General features: G+C 40.1%; 1 protein-coding gene across 1 annotated transcript in view; it reads right to left on the bottom strand.

The window, feature by feature from the left end:
- Positions 1 to 17,625, bottom strand: part of LOC124719657 — a 103,452-nt gene that overhangs the window by 48,549 nt on the left and 37,278 nt on the right. The window contains exon 3 of the mRNA XM_047244869.1: positions 10,051 to 10,229. Coding sequence (XP_047100825.1) covers positions 10,051 to 10,229 — 179 coding nt within the window. The remainder of the gene's footprint in view (positions 1 to 10,050; positions 10,230 to 17,625) is intronic.

Genomic DNA, 17,625 nt, shown 5'->3' with positions numbered 1-17,625 from the left:
ATTACCGAACTATCAGCTTAATAAGTCACAGCTGCAAAATACTAACACGAATTCTTTACAGACGAATGGAAAAACTGGTAGAGGCCAACCTCGGGGAAGATCAGTTTGGATTCCGTAGAAACATTGGAACACGTGAGGCAATACTGACCTTACGACTTATCTTAGAAGAAAGATTAAGGAAAGGCAAACCTACGTTTCTAGCATTTGTAGACTTAGAGAAAGCTTTTGACAATGTTGACTGGAATACACTCTTTCAAATTCTAAAGGTGGCAGGGGTAAAATACAGGGAGCGAAAGGCTATTTACAATTTGTACAGAAACCAGATGGTAGTTATAAGAGTCGAGGGACATGAAAGGGAGGCAGTGGTTGGGAAGGGAGTGAGACACGGTTGTAGCCTATCCCCTTTGTTGTTCAATCTGTATATTGAGCAAGCAGTAAAGGAAACAATAGAAAAATTCGGAGTAGGTATTAAAATTCATGGAGAAGAAATAAAAACTTTGAGGTTCGCCGATGACATTGTAATTCTGTCAGAGACAGCAAAGGACTTGGAAGAGCAGTTGAATGGAATGGACAGTGTCTTGAAAGGAGGATATAAGATGAACATCAACAAAAGCAAAACAAGGATAATGGAATGTAGTCTAATTACGTCGGGTGATGCTGAGGGAATTAGATTAGGAAATGAGGCACTTAAAGTAGTAAAGGAGTTTTGCTATTTGGGGAGCAAAATAACTGATGATGGTCGAAGTAGAGAGGATATAAAATGTAGGCTGGCAATGGCAAGGAAAGCGTTTCTGAAGAAGAGAAATTTGTTAACATCCAGTATTGATTTAAGTGTCAGGAAGTCATTTCTGAAAGTATTCGTATGGAGTGTAGCCATGTATGGAAGTGAAACATGGACGATAACCAGTTTGGACAGGAAGAGAATAGAAGCTTTCGAAATGTGGTGCTACAGAAGAATGCTGAAGATTAGATGGGTAGATCACGTAACTAATGAGGAAGTATTGAATAGGATTGGGGAGAAGAGAAGTTTGTGGCACAACTTGACCAGAAGAAGGGATCGGTTGGTAGGACATGTTCTGAGGCATCAAGGGATCACCAATTTAGTATTGGAGGGCAGCGTGGAGGGTAAAGATCGTAGAGGGAGACCAAGAGATGAATACACTAAGCAGATTCAGAAGGATGTAGGTTGCAGTAGGTACTGGGAGATGAAAAACCTTGCACAGGGTAGTGTAGCATGGAGAGCTGCATCAAACCAGTCTCAGGACTGAAGACCACAACAACAACAACAAAAGTGTAAGTCGCACAGTGTATGGGGATGCTGGGCCTCTTTCATTACATTATACATATGTTCTGGACCACTTTCTTTACATCATGTGACCCACGTCATAATCTAAGATAGCGGCAGCCACGCCCCCTTGTCTATCAAGTTACAACCCACGCCCTCCCCTCCCCCCTTCTCCCCTCCCACCACCATCTCATCAGCCTCTCCAAACAGCCACACCGTGGTATTAAAATCAAGCATAATGATGTCGCTAAGTTCAAAGATATGCAGTAAAGAATTACGTAACATTAACTTGAATGGGAACCAATGTGAGATACGGGCATCATTTGCTTGACAGTAATATTTCGTTCACACACACACACATTTATCTGTATTTAATAACTTTATTGTGTAAATCTCGCGCAAAAATGGAGTCAAGCTGCATTATTTCCATAACTTTCACATTGAAGTCAAAGTTTGTTACGTAAGACATTTTTGTACACAAACGCTCGAACTATCTCTCTTTCTCTCTCTCCCTCTCCCTCCCTCTGTCTCTCAGTCTCTCTCTCTCTCTTTCTCTCTCTCTCTCTCTCACACACACACACACACACACACACACACACACACACACACACACACACACTCACATACACACTGACACACACAGACACACACACACGCACACACACACACACACACACACACACACACACACACACATATCCGGCGAAACTGGTTCCAAAACAAGATTTTGAAGCCTAAAGTAAGAATTCCATTGCCATAATCATGCTAAAATAATTTCAACTTGGCCTAACTTGGTCTAACTTGACCAGGCTCATAACGCAGAATATACATCTTAACTGAAATACCATGCTAATCAGACAAACTCACAGACAGACAGTCTGAATTACTAGAAGATGTAATTAATTAGACATGTACTTGATGTAAGTTACAATACACAAGCAGACCGTCTTTCCTGTTTACTCCCAACACGACCATGGACGGTGAGAGAGATGACACATCACCAAAGATGATTCAATATTTCTAAGTAAAACCGTTGATGATATTATATATGATTTATATGATTTATCGAGTACAAAACTCATGCAGGTGGTTTATAATCAATATGTATTGGAGAAGTAAGTGCATAATATGTGTGTCCCTGAAACTCATAAACGAGTCGCAGTACAATTAAGGGAGTTGTATGGTGCGGTAGCTATCCATCCTCCATCCATGAAGGTTCCCATTTTTACCTGAAGGGCATGCTTTTGAAGATACCTTGAAGAACCAAGAAAAGCTGGTACACCTGCCAAATGTCATGTAACGCCCCCGCGAGCACGCAGAAGTGCCACAACACGTCGTGGTACAGACTCGACTAATGTCTGAAGTAGTGCTGGAGGGAAGTGACACCATGAATCCTGCAGGGCTGTCCATAAATCCGTAAGAGTACGAGGTGGTGGAGATCTCTTCTGAACAGACAATGTTCATGACTGGGTAGTCTGGTGGTCAGCGGAAGTGTTTAAACTCAGAAGAGCATTCCTGGAGCCACTCTGTAGCAATTCTGGATGTGTGGGATGTTGCATTGTCCTGGTGGATGCACGTGATCAAACAGGATACTTAAGTACGTGTCACCTGTCAGAGTTGTGTCCAGGTGTATTAGTGGTCATATCACTCCAACTGCACACGCCCCACACCATTACAGAGACTCCACCAGCTTGAACAGTCCCCTGTTGACATGCAGGGTCCATGGATTCATGAGGTACAAGTCCATTCGCTCGATTCAATTTGAAACCAGATTCTTGCGAGCAGGTAACATCTTTCCAGTCAACAACATTACAATATCCGAACACATACAATTTGAAATAGGACTCTTCCGACCAGGCATCACGTTTCCAGTCATCAACAGTCCAATGTCGGTGTTGACGGGACCAGGCGAGCCGTAAAGCTTTGTGTCGTGCAGTCATTGTCTCCGAAGGCCCATTTAACAACTGCGCCAGAGATTTGTTGTCTTATGAAGGCGTTGCCGACCGGAGCGCCGTATTCTGATTGTTTAGATATATCTGCATTTGAATACGTGAGCCTATACCAGTTTCTTTGGCGCTTCAGTGTAGTTCATAATAAGTTGAGCCACCCTATAATAGAATTACAAATATCAGGATCCATTGTGTACTGAACATAAAATTCAGTGTGAACATCCAGTTTCATGTAAACAGAGAGAAGAGCTTAGGCAAGTGTTAGTCAAGCATAACAATGTGTTGTCACATGTATGGAAACATATTAATAATGCAATTTAAATGTAAGAAGTTGGAAATATTTTTCAAGAAACCATATCTAACGATGACCAGTTGCCAAGAACCTCTTAAAAAATGATTCAACGAACGTTAGATTGGGGAATATTGGAACAGGCAATACATATTTTTAAAAATTCACTGGTGGTAGCACTGAATTGCGATAGAATTGTAAGGCTGGTACTGGATTCTCATAGTTTAAACAAAATTTAATAAGGGATAAAGCACAAAATATACGAAGTTATTGCAATAATTCTGAGGAGCTACTTGTTTCACATGAATGGTTGGATATAATTTGTGATTACTGGAATTTTCCATTGGCAAAAGACTGAAGAAATTATGTGTCCCGTATATATAATGGATTTTCTCATGGGTATAGGGTATTTCCCTCTGTCTGTAATATTTTAAGATCTATGGCGCTGTTACAGAGGCAGGAAGCATTAGGGCAAGTGACATTTTACGTAGACAACATGAAGTTGCATGTCCTACTTGGGAAGAGTATTTTAGTTTTCTGGACAATGTATGACATGAAGTAGGACAAGGTGGCACAAAACTGAATTAAGAAAGTATGGCATGCACTAAGAACCAATTGTATTTCTTGCTCCATGTGTTTAACGGAGAACGTATTTTAGCAAAACCATCCCGGTTCTCCGTGACTGAGCTGTTTGAAACGTCAAAGAAAAAGCAACAACGTAAAGCCATGTTTAACTTGTTTATGTCTTATCGGCGTTTTGTAGAAGGAGTCATTCTACGCTTCTTACACACATCAGATGTTAAAAGAGGATAGCCCCTGGGTTCAGATTAAAGAATATCAGCCCACATTTTATGAGCTAAAAAATCATTTCGTAAATAACCCGCTGCTGAATCACTCACATTTTGAGAAGACTTCTTTTATTTTATTGAACTCTGGTGCATATGGTAAAAGAGTGTATAAAATAAAAAGAAGGGGTATTGAAGTGTGTAAGATGATAGCTTTTACCACTTAATCACTGCAATCAGTGGAGCATAATAAAGGAGTATCAGAGCTAGACGCACTGTCCATCGTATTTGGAATGAAGAAATCTGAGCATTCTTTGTTGAATCACCAAGTAATAATATGCAATGATTTTAAAGCATTAACATTTTTGCAAACTTGTCAGCTAAAACATGCCAGGTGAGCAATGTTCCTGCAACAGTTCGATCATGAAATTAAAAACATATGAAGAAAGTGTACTTTGGCGGCCAACAGGTTGCCTAGAATGCTGAACTATATAAGGCGTCTGAACTTACATTAACTAAAAACGATTTGGTACCCACTTTTGCTATAAATGAAATCAAAGCGGAAATTGCTTTGAAGAAAATATGTCGGTACTCTGAAAGAGAACAGAATAGGGTGATCTTCGGAGATCAGTAAAACATCATTTGGGAGACCCTAATTATCCCATAGTAGCACAATATTACAATATCCATCAAGGAATTTGGTGCAAGAGGACGAACTTGGATTTGCCAGAACGGATACTATGCTTCCCCTCCAAAAATCTGCCATTTTAATAGACTAAGTGTATTTAGAGTAAGAGCATTAAGGGACTAAGAAATCCATTACAAACTTCAATGAGAGAGTAACTTTAGAAAATATGCGTTTTGAGTTAAATAGAAGATTAGTAAATAGCATTGTGCAAGGGAATATGCAATCCCTTGAACACAGTGGAATTATTAGCAGTCTATCATTTTCGACCTACGCCTAGTTCTAGAGGAGTGTGCTTTGGTCTACTTCAGTGGATTCAGTAAATACATTAAGCTATTTCCAGACAGAAGAGCTAATACCACAACACCTACAGAAAAGCTGGGTAACAACAATTTTGTTGAGTTAGGTAGGCCTCAGAATGTCGTGGTGAGTAATGGTAAACGGTTTCCAAAAAATGGTTCAAATGGCTCTGAGCACTATGGGGCTTAACTGTTGCGGCCATCAGTCCCCTAGAACTTAGAACTGCTGAAACCTAACTAACCTAAGGACATCACACACATACATGCCCGAGGCAGGATTCGAACCTGCCTAGAAACGCTCGGCCACTCCGGTCGGCGGTAAACGGTTTGATGCTAAAAAAGTGAAGAAATGTTGTCAGGATACGATACATAATTATCTTAGGATTTTCCCTTAGATAAATATGAGTGATAAGGTTATAGGGGACTTTGCAGAAGATGTAGAGGAAACATTCAACATGGGGTAATAATATTAAGGAATTAGAAGCCATCATTAACAACCACAAGCCTGATGCAACAGTATTTGCATCATACAAATTAATATGTAACCATAAACCAGAGCTGACTGACTTTCTTGTTTTATTCGATATCTCATTAGGCAATAATCAAGCACAAGAAAGAGTAAACAGGGGAAAGAATGTTAGATGCGAAATGGTGATATGGTGTAAAATCTGTAACCCCATTTAATTTCAAAGTAGGATAACTGGTATTAGTAAAGAGTAATGAATAAAGCAGAATGGCACAAACTAAAATGGATATGCAGGTATATAAGCAACCATTCAGAATTGTACGAAACCTCACGTGAATGTCTCTCGAATATCTGAAAATCTGGAAGGAATTGAGACTCAGGAACATTATAGCCCTGGGAAAAATTATAGATAACAGTATCTAAGAGTCTGTTGGGAAGGTACTTCTGCATCGTAGTTACACTGTTTGGCGAACTAAGAGGCCTGAACTGGATGGAACTTTATTTCCAAATGCAAGTATCATACTTCCATTTATCTTTCGTTCTTATTAATTAAGTGTTATTTGTCTTTATTTTTGACTATCTTGACTAGAATGGCGCAGCTGAAACAATTACCTCATACTGACCACTTTGAATCAAGTCAGAAATCTGAAACTACAGTTTGCATCTGAGAACAACGTAAACAAATATATATACATTTATATCTGATGTAGATAGTAGAGAGTGTGATGTGTATGGGGACAGAGAGCCATATTATCTCATATCTATGTACGTTGCATGGAATATGAAGCTAGAGCTAGTAAAAGCCTGAAGATTCAACTAAGTGTAGTTATTAGGTATTACGTAAAAGAACTCAAGACTTAATGAAGGAGACGTCCCTGTATGTTGAAAGGGATCAGCATAATGATGGTGTATGGAGTAATATTGAATAAAAAGAGTATAAAACGTCGTGTATATTGAGGAGAAAAAGAGGTTCTCGGAAATGTGTCAGGAAAACGCAGATAATTGCAGTGTTGCAAGAGGTGCTGCAGACAAATAACGGGCAAGTACAGGAAGAAATAATGTCTGATTTATATAAGGGGCGATCAAACAGTTTCCTTTAATTTACGTCTATGGTCACAAACCTTTTGATAACAGATTATCGGTCTCGGTCTTTAATGACCATCATTAGATCTGCAGCAAAAATGGGAAAAACTTAAATTCACTCGCAAACTATATACAGCTTAAGAACAATACAGACCATAATGAAAAGTAGTGCTGACAAAATTTACATTTGTGCACTTTGAATATGAAGAGGCGTACCTGTTTCATAAAAACAAAGTCATAATGTACTGCAGCCATGGAGGCATCGTCAAATGTTAAATGCGGAATCAGCACCAGCATCGTCATTAACGTATAAATAACATCACATACACGAGTCATTTTGTCAGTAGTACTACTGTATAAACAAGTTGCCGTACAGTAGCCACAAGATGTTTGTGTTGTAAGTTCACCAGATGTCGCTAATGTCGGCATACACTACTTTTCAATAATTAATTGAAATAGCGAAAATAAAGGGCTGGTACAATAGTTGAAGTCTGTAATAAGCTTATAACGTATAACAGGCATTACATTAATAAAAAGAAATAAAAAGAAGAACACGACAAAATTAATATTGCTAAAAGGGGGGAAGACTTAAAAAACAGTGGTTGACATGTGCTGTAGATAATGACATAAATATTAAACACCGTTGATAGTGTACCGGGTAATATTAAACGATCGTAAAACAAATCACTAAAGGAGCCACAAATGAAAGAAAACATAGTGCAGCACATAATCAGCCCCCTCTGTTAGCGCTAACCACAGAACTCCGCACAGGCGGGAAGTGGCTGGAGGGACGTGACCGGCAGAGGGCACCTCGTACCCAGCCGTTGCAAGAAAAGAATGATAAAATTCCGTAACAGTGGATGATCTACATCATCTGATTAATGTAGTCTATGAAATGAATAGAGAGGGAACAAGAACATACTAGAGTCATGCGTAAAACGTATGAAAACGAAGTAAATATGTGATGCACTCAATGCTAGGTGAACTTGTCAACACACTATATATAACAGAGGCGTGAAGTGATTAGAGTAAAACATTGTCAAATAAAGCAAAGTAGGCATTGGGCACAAAGTCATTTTGCCAGTGAGGCAGTTGAGCTGGTTCTCTAACAAATTAAGATCACGGCTTTTTCCCCCTCGGTGAAGAACACGCGTACAACTCCCAATGCTCCCTATGGAGTGACCTGTATCAGATAAACGCTGTCCCAAAGCCGTTTTGTTTCTGTGAGTGTCCTTTAAACCTTAATTTAAAAGAGCGGCCTGTTTGTCCGATATAATATTTGTCACAATTACTGCAGTCAATCCTTTATACTCCAGAGCCATCAAATTTATCATAGTTCCCTTTCAGTTTATGTTTTATTCGTAGTTTTAGGGTGTTATTAACCTTAAAGCGACATCTGACATCAGAGCTTTTAAAACATTTTTCTATTTGCAAAAAGTTTCCATCTGAAAGACCTTGCTACAGCATATCTCCAATGTAGCATGACTCTGACGCGGGTATATAAGCACCGACATGTAGGCAAGGGGTAGTGTACCATTCGTGTCACTTTGAGGAGTGTGCGGTAAACACAGCCCCATAATCTATGTGTTTTTTATCTTAGACGAGATTTACGTCCTAACATAACTTAAAGGGCACATTCCGTTTCATTTAACAACTATCTTAGCACCCACTGCTTCTCTTGTGTGGAGTGTATGGTCCACACTGGTTATTTCTTTATCGGATTTTTACGTCGTTCAGAAATCGCTACATCTTCTAAGCTTTTCACGCTAATTAAGGCCGTAGAAGTATGGTCTTTTCCGAATGCACTTCCGACCAGAAATCAATTCTGGTAACTGGAGTCAGAGATCCTCATTAATCCACCCTTTTGAGTAATTTCGGTGACATTTACTTTCATCAAAATTTTCATTCCCTAACGCATATTTCTTTACAAGTCAAATACCAATTTTCATAGATTTAACTTTAAATATGTTTTAATATAAAGAAATTTTTTGTAAAAACTAACGTCCCCTATTTCAACCCCTTAGGGGTTGCATTTCCAGAAAACATTTAAACATCAATTTCTTTACCTCTAACCAAGAAGCCAAATACAAACTTTCAACATTTTGTTTGAAAAATTCTTTCGTAATCAAATATTTCCAGAACCATTTTCATTCCCAATTTTACCTCCTTAGCAGCTGAATTTCCAGAAACACCGAAACACATAATTTTTTAGATTTCCAACCTAGAACATAAATACAAATTTTCTTCGATGTAGTTATAAAAAGGATTACTTAATGAAATACTTTCAGAAAAATGTTCATCGCCTGTTTCACCCCCTTAGCGACTAAAATACCAAAAACACCAAAACACATACTTTTTAATTACTAACAAAGAAGTCCAATGCCATTTCTCAGAGATACATCTTTAAAAATACTTTATTAGTACTGTAATAATGATTTATTTTCAAAATAAACTTTCACCCACTATTTTAACCCCTTAGTAGTTGAATTTTCAAAAATACTGAAGCATGTATTTTTTTTATTTCTGATTGAGAAACCAAATACCAGTTTTCAAGCTCTAGCATCACAATTAACATAAGAGTGACTTGTCTTGAAAAAGCATTTCAGCCCCTACTTCACCCTCTTAGGGATGGAATTTCGAACAATGCCTCACTAAATGGTGCTAACAGTGTAAGACCAGCGCCCATTCCAGTAGTTCAAGTTCGTCTCATTAGCAGTTTGGACTGATGAATGATGAGTCAGTGAATGAGTCACACACTATTTCATTCACTTAGGAGCTGAATTTCCAAAAACACCGAAACACGTATTTCTTGTTTCTAATCGAGTATCCAAATACAAATTTTAATTAATTTAGCTTTAAAATGCTTTCATAATGAAATAATTTCATAAAACATTTCAGTGCTTATTGCAAAAACGTTGAAAACCGTATTTCTTTTTATTTCTAAACAAAAATTCAAGTAACATAGATGTAGCGTCAATAATTGTTTCAATAGTTCTTTAATAAAGATTTATTTTTAAAAAGAGACAGTCACACACTATTTCTCCCCCCACAGGAGTTCAATTCCCAAAAGTGCTGAAACACTGTTTCTTTACTCTCTCCAAATTTCGAATTTCTGTCCTTTGTGATTAAGGCTGGATAGTGACGAGTCAGTCACTCAGGACGTGGATCTTCATGTATAGAGATAACAAAGTTTCAAAGGAGATACTCACCAGTTTTGCTGAGGTTCTGGTCATTATGAAGAAATTCCCAATTATAATCCAAGACAAGGCGATTCCTGTGGTTTATGGCTCTTGTGATCTGCTGTACAGCGTGCAGTAACTTGGAGAGAGTCGCACTCCTCAGCCGATCCTTTTGCAGTGTCTCCAGGTTCCATTCCATGTTATCCAACCTTAAACAATAAAATGCGGTCACCTGATGTAACAAGTGACATTTTGATACTAGACTGTCTTTTCGTGAACAGAGCAATGAAACCAAACTCAGGCAGCCACTTCTCAAGTTTTTAGGTCGCCCTTCGACACTGACATCCAGGCCATTAGGTGTGAATCAAGATATTAGACTGAGTTATTCCAGCGTGAATTGTGAATGGTATGCGAGTCTGTTGACACGTTTTGGTAAAGTGAGCGGTCTTTGTTGAAGAATACTTTTACACAAATTCATCCAATACTATGATAGGACAAGTACAAACTCTAGTACAGATAGATAATTACTAACGTACTCCTTACAGAACATACAAACATATACATTATGTTGATTGGTGAATGTTCAAATTTCATAATCATACCATAGCACTCGGTGTCACTTGACACAAGTCTTTCAGGCTAAGATTCGAAACATGCCGTTGACAGTTCTCTACAAGTGTCTGTTCCTGCACAGCACAGCCACATGCACCACTTTCACTATAAAGCCACCACTTCATCAAGAGGTGGCCATATCTGCCTTGCGACATTCGGGTGCAGATGAGTCATGAGCATTCACCACAACGAAGATGAGACTCTGCACGCTTCACCGTTGGATTCTGAATAAGATGCGCCTTTTGGGTGGAAGTTCATTCCCACATTCTTTCTACATCTCGGTGACATCGAAGATAAATACGAAAATAAACACAAAGTGGCCTGTGTGACTTTCTTCAGGTGTGCAATCAGTGGATTTATGGAATACGGTATTTAGAACTGAGTTCATACGGTGCTTCAGAATTTGCACATCGGTCGCTTTAGATCTCAGGTGAGCAGGAGCAGTGTTGGATAGGACAGGCAACCATTGAGTGGCACTTGATCTGGCAGTGCCACTAACGGTTCTCAAGGCCTCACTGTGCATAATGGTCACTACATTTTCATGCTGGGGCATTGCGTAGCATATCTGCATTTAATCCCCAGTCATTTCCAGAAAATTGGTGCAATTGATTTACTGTTGAGCCAAACTTTGTCAGATCCATTGAGTGCAGCACAAATGACAGAGACAGATAAGGGAGACGCCTACAGTAGATGTTTAGACAAGCAGTTATTTCATTTGGGTTTGGCCACAGTCAGCGCACTGGTCAACCAAAGCACTATGACCACCAAATCACTATCGATACGAAACAGTCCAGACTGTAGCAGCGTTACCTGGCAAGGGACGTGTGCTAGTCACACACACACACACACACACACGCACACACACGCTTCATGTGGTATCAGTGAGAGAGCTGTCTGTGTGTAGAATGGGAAGGCACGCAGTCTACCTGAGTTCCTCCAAGGGCGGATTGTGATGGCCCAGAGGCTCGGCACGAGCATTTCAGAAACTGCACGGCTCGACGGATGTTCCGGGAGTACTGTGGGAGTGTCTTCAATACGAGGCGAAACTAAGGTGAAACCACATCCTGACATCGAGGGGCCACAACCCTACAACACCACCACCTGATCAAACCAGAGTATCTCCCTACAGATTATCTTACAACCCTCAATTAAATGGAAAATATAAAATTAAAAAGACTGAAAATCGAACGAGATATGAATAATGAAACACACGTCCTCGCCACACCAACAAATGAAGGAACATAGGGCTGCTGGCCTGGATGATATCTGCAGTGTACGAATAAAGCATTTTGGTAGTACAGCCTTATAATGTAATGTAAAGTTAATGAATAGCTGTATCAGTAAGTAGCATGCGCATTCCGAAACTGTAGAGGAAAGCCAGAGTGGTAGCCCAGCTGAAACAAGGGAAAGATCCTACAGATCCTCATACTTCTCGCCTTTGTCACATTTGTGTCATCTCTATGGGGCCATTGAAAGAATACTTTCTGAAAGACTTTTTGTAGCATTAGAGACCAAATTCATACCAGAACCAGTAGGATTTATGCTTGGTGGTTGCGGTAAAATACTCAGTCTCATTCAACATATAGAGGACGGCCTCTAACAGAAACAGATAATGGGACTCGCTTTTACAGATCTCTCTGCTGGCTATGATACTGTCAGTCACCAACGGCTGCTCGATAAATTTTATGACAAGGACTTTGAATGACAAAATTAGCGGAACGTCTATTTCAAAATAGACTTTTTACGTGACGCTACAAACAGGAAATAGGCACAGGAGAAGGCGAAAAAATGACACTCACACAAAATTGGCTCAAATGGCTCTAACCTAAGGACATCACACACATCCATGCCCGAGGCAGGATTCGAACCTGCGACCGTAGTAGTCGCCCGGTTCCAAACTGTAGCGCCAAGAACGGCTCGGCCATATTGGCCGATCTACCTACACACACACACACACACACACACACACACACACACACACACACACACACACATATATATATATATATATATATATATATATATATATATATATATCGACGATATTCCCATGGGTTCACAAGGAAAATCGTTTGTGGTGTGAATTCTCAAAGACATACTATGGAGAACACTTCCGCACATCAAATCCCAGTAGAACTCTGATGTGTGTCTTTCACTTTAGAAATAAAGACGCACATACACAATTTAAAGTGGCGAGGCTGGGTCAAGAACTAAACCAGATGAACCGCTGAAATATTTGGGTATCCGACTTGACAACAATGTGACATTTTGGACGTTAAGGGAAATGTGTGTGCGAATAATAACATCATCCAAAAATTCAGCGGCACGAAATGGGGAGTTCATCCTCAAATTCTGAGAACATCGGCTCTCGTCCTATATTTCTCTGCAGCTGAGAATGCGACAAATGCCTGGTACCACTCTGCAGTTGCCACATATGCCGACGTAGCAGACAATGAGAAAGAGCGCGTAGTGTCTGGCTCCTAAAATCAATGCTAGTTAGGCAAATTTACCCAACCTTCGACATAGCTCGACCCATAAACAGAAGGTAAGTTGCAGTCTGATTATCACCGGCACGATTTATATGGTTACGAAATACAGCACAGGCTACTGATATCCCAGTGAAGTTTAATGCGAAGGACTAATTCTGTAAACGAGCCTCCTGAAATAGGATAAAAAATGTATTGCAAAACTGTACTGATCAGATGCTAATGAAGCCTGAAGAACCACTGGCTGCTGCGAATCATCTGTTGTTTCCGACATGGCAGGTGCTTCATCACTTAAGAACGACCATCACACACTGCAATACCAATCTGAGAAAATGGAGGTGTAACAAGAACAACTCCTGTGAATGTGCTGCAATACAAGACTTAACGATATGTCCAAAAACAGGCAAAACCATCACAGTGGCATACTTTATGGTGGCAAATGACAAAGCCATCCATTGTCTCAGTACTGGAAATTCATTTATCAGCCAGGACATTATGACAACCTACCTTATAGCCTGTACGTTCACGTTTGGCATGGATAATAGTGGAGCCTTATCATGGTATGGAAGCAGTGAGTCCTTTCTAGGCCGCTGGAGGGAGCTGGAACTACATCTACACACACAAATCCCCTAATTCCCGTAAATTCCGGGGAGGAGGGCCATGAGCTGCGACGCCACGTTGAAGCACATCCCAGATGTGTTCGATCAGGTTCAGATCTGGTGAGTTGGAGGGCCAGCAAACCAATTGGGGCTTGTCACTGTGTTCCTTGAACCATTCCATCACTCTCCTTGCCACGTCACATGGTGCATTATCTAGCCGAAAAAAAAAGTTGTCAGAAAACATGATCGTCAAGCAGGGGTGTATGTGGTCTGCAAACCAGTGTACTATTCTTGGCCATCATGGTGCCTTACACGAGCTCCATTGGACCCACGGATGTCCACGTGAGTGTTCCCTGGAGCATAATGCAGCCGCCATCAGTCTGTCTCCACCCCACATTACACGTGTCACGGAACTGTTCCCCTGGAAGACGACGGATTGGGGCCCTTGCAGCTGAATGATGAAGAAGGTATCGAGATTCATCAGATCATGCCACAACATACCAATGCGCCAAGTACGGGAGTCGATGATAGTGTGCCCATTTCAGTCGCAGTTGCTGACGTCGTTAGCATTTGCAGAGACACAGGCTGTCAGCTGTGGAGGCCTGTCACTAGGAGTGTTTGGTGCACTGTGTGTCTAGACACACTTGAACTCTGGCCAGCATTAAAGTTGGATGTTAGTTCCCCCACTGTCCGCTGCCTGTCCTGGTTTACCAGTCTGCACAGCTTTCGACGTACAACATCTGTAATGATGGGTGGCCACCCAACCCCACGACGTGTGGACGTGCTTTCACCAGGGTGTCGCCACATGTTGAACACACTCACCACTGCAGTCCTAGAACACCTGACAAGTGGTGCAGTTTCCGTGCTGGACCTCCGGCCCATCACACTCTGTCCTCGGTCACACTCAGGTATATCACGTGCCTTCCACATTATAAACATGCACAGAATACTCACTGATACTAGAGATGCACCGTGCATGTGTCGACTGGCATTTATTCCTCACAGGGTGACAGTTCCATCGCCTAGGTGGGTCTATATCACTGGTAGGTCGGTGGTCATAATGTTCTGGCTAATCGGGTCTCTGGTACTGTTACCAATCTGCACACATAAGGTGAGTAAGTACTGACATAAAGCCTGAGGTTATTATACATTATGCTGCCAGGTCGTTAATACCAAACATGAACAACAAGGGCCCTAACACGCTTCTGTGGGACACATTGCTAGTGACTCTTGGCATGCTGTCTGCAAAGTGGTCGATTCATCGCTGCCCAGGCCTACCACACTTTTCCATGGAGGCACTCCTGAGACCATCGAATGAGTATGCAGAGATTTCTCGTGATGGTAGACTCACACTTTCACCAGGTCTAAAGCATGCTCAACCTGGTTCATGTAACAGCTGAAATGGTAGTTTTATGCCTGTGTGGATCAATGTTTTAAGGATGTGGTACACGTCCTTGTTTTACAGCTTGAAGACAACAAACATAATTCTTACGATTCTTTTGGACAGACATTTAGATATCTGCACATCTATTTTGACAAGAAGGGGCAGTTAGTGAGGCGGGGCCTCATAGCAGAAACCATATGGACATTTGCCTGAAGTGATTTAGGGAAAACAGAATACTGAAGTTAGAATATCTGGCTGGTGAATAGAGCAGACTGGTGGTGCGCTGTCCGTTCATCTCTTAGCAACAGACCTGCATACTCTACGTACACAATATCAAGTGCAATCAACAGTATGACGAAGAATATTAGGTTTTAATTTCATGTACCATAACTTCCCATCGGCTTGCCGGAAAATACTTAGCTAACATCGCTCCACAATGAGTGACATATTGGGCTCAGAGGTATGTCAGTACTTTCCAGTACAGAACTTTGAGATGAAGTTTTCCATAAAAACAAAATGAAGATCGAAAATGTGCTATGACATAACTGTGGTGTGTTATTATTATTTACTTGTGTTACATTGTTAGGAAACCTCTGTGTTATCAAGTAATCCTTCACAGTGTAGAACTTACTGCTTAACAGGTGGTTATTAACTGCATCTGTAAATATTTTCGTTTATAGTCACTTTTGTCTTCTTAAGCAATCTATTGGACATTTTTATTCCTCGGTACATACCCATGTTCATGAACACAGCAATTTCTGCTCTAATTAACTGACTGATAAATGTGCTGACTACTGTTCTTGCTTCATGTTAATGTTCTATTATTTTACTGGCATCAGCAGACAGAATTAGTGATTTTCACAGGTGATACATGCATTATTGTGAATGCTAGTAAAAAATCATCAGCAGAAAAAATAGTAAATTGTGCTTTTGTAAAAGTTAAGCCACTAATAGGCTACCTTTAAAATTTGAAAACGCAGTCACACACACACACACACCAACTAGTTTTGTGCTGTCAAAAGCATCCTACCACTGATTAACCGAAAATACAGAACAGAAATAGTTAACAGTGTAGAAGTTTTAAGTTCTTAAGTGCCCATACTGATGAAAAGTTCAACTGGAAAACCCGTTGAGTAGACTTGCTAAAATGTTTAGCTTTGTTTACTGTTGCAAAGAGAATAATTTTCAACTCTGGGGATATAGAAGTCAGTAAGTTGATATAATTTCCATATTTCCATTCATTGATGTCTTAATGGAAAATATTCTTGCCTAACTTCTCACAGAGGCAAAAAGTATTCATTTCCCCAAAGAAATTAATTACAATTATGTGAGTGGTCCTCACACATACGTCTAGCAAGTATCCCTCTAATAATCCGAGAATATTAATCAAAGCCTCGTAATTCATTTATGAACTTTAAAATTTGTTACAATCAGTGAATCCGAGTTTGAAAGTAACAGAGATATTCATAACACTAGAAGCATTTGCTTTGCCCTTCATGCAACCTTGGCACAGAAAAACTGAAATATACACCATCTGAAGAAAAATTTCAGATCATAGAAGAGTTTTTCAATGTAGATTCAAGATGTGCCTCCTTAACAATCCCTTTTATTCTATAGAGGAATTCTTCAAGTGCATAGCACGTAGTCATGTGAATAGTATATTTTGGTTAAAAACTGTGTCTTATTTTTCTTCAAATGAGACAGTTCACATCAAAACGTTTATTTATTTATCTATCGTGACTATGATGTGTGGAACACGTCACTAAGTAACTTGATATGCTAGAGCCATTTCTTTTTCTAATATACCTTAATGACAATGTAACAGCTGCAGCAGATGACTCTGGAGACGTTTTTCTTGTGGAGGGGATAGACACTATGTTTACACATTCGAATTAGGAACTGAATTAATTATATTCTGGAGGAGGTAGCCTTTGGTTTATAGGGGACAGGCTGATAAAATTGAAGTAGGAACATGCACTTTCTTGTGAATGAACATGTCTTTTCTGGTGTTCAACTCCTACAATGGTGGTATACTGTATTCTTAAACGACAGGCACTTTTTTTGAGCCACCAGGTTTCTGACTAGTTTGATGCACCTCACCATGAATTCCTCTGCTGTGCTAATCTCTCCATTTCAGAGTAGCACTTCCAACATTTGTCTTCAATTATTTGCTGGATGTACTCCAATCTCTGCTTCTCTTTATAAATTCTACCGTCGACAGCTCCCTCTAGTACCATATAAGCTATTCCCCAATATCTTAAAAGATGTCCTTGTCAGTGCTCGAATATATTCCTCACCTAACTGACTCACCAGAGAACCACCTCATTCCTTACCTCATCAGTCAACCTAATTTTCAGCAGTGTTCTGTAGCACCACATTTCAAATGCTTCGATACTCTTCTTTTCCGGTTTTCCGAAAGTCCATGTTTCACTTACCATACAATCCTATGCTCCAAACGTACATTTTCAGAAATTTCTTTCACAAATTAGGGCCTATGTCTGATACTGACACACTCCTCTTGGGA

Source organism: Schistocerca piceifrons, chromosome 11, assembly GCF_021461385.2.
Source record: "Schistocerca piceifrons isolate TAMUIC-IGC-003096 chromosome 11, iqSchPice1.1, whole genome shotgun sequence".
NCBI lineage: Eukaryota > Metazoa > Arthropoda > Insecta > Orthoptera > Acrididae > Schistocerca > Schistocerca piceifrons.
Note: the sequence above shows the minus strand (reverse complement) of the source record. Positions and strands in the feature narration are given on the sequence as shown.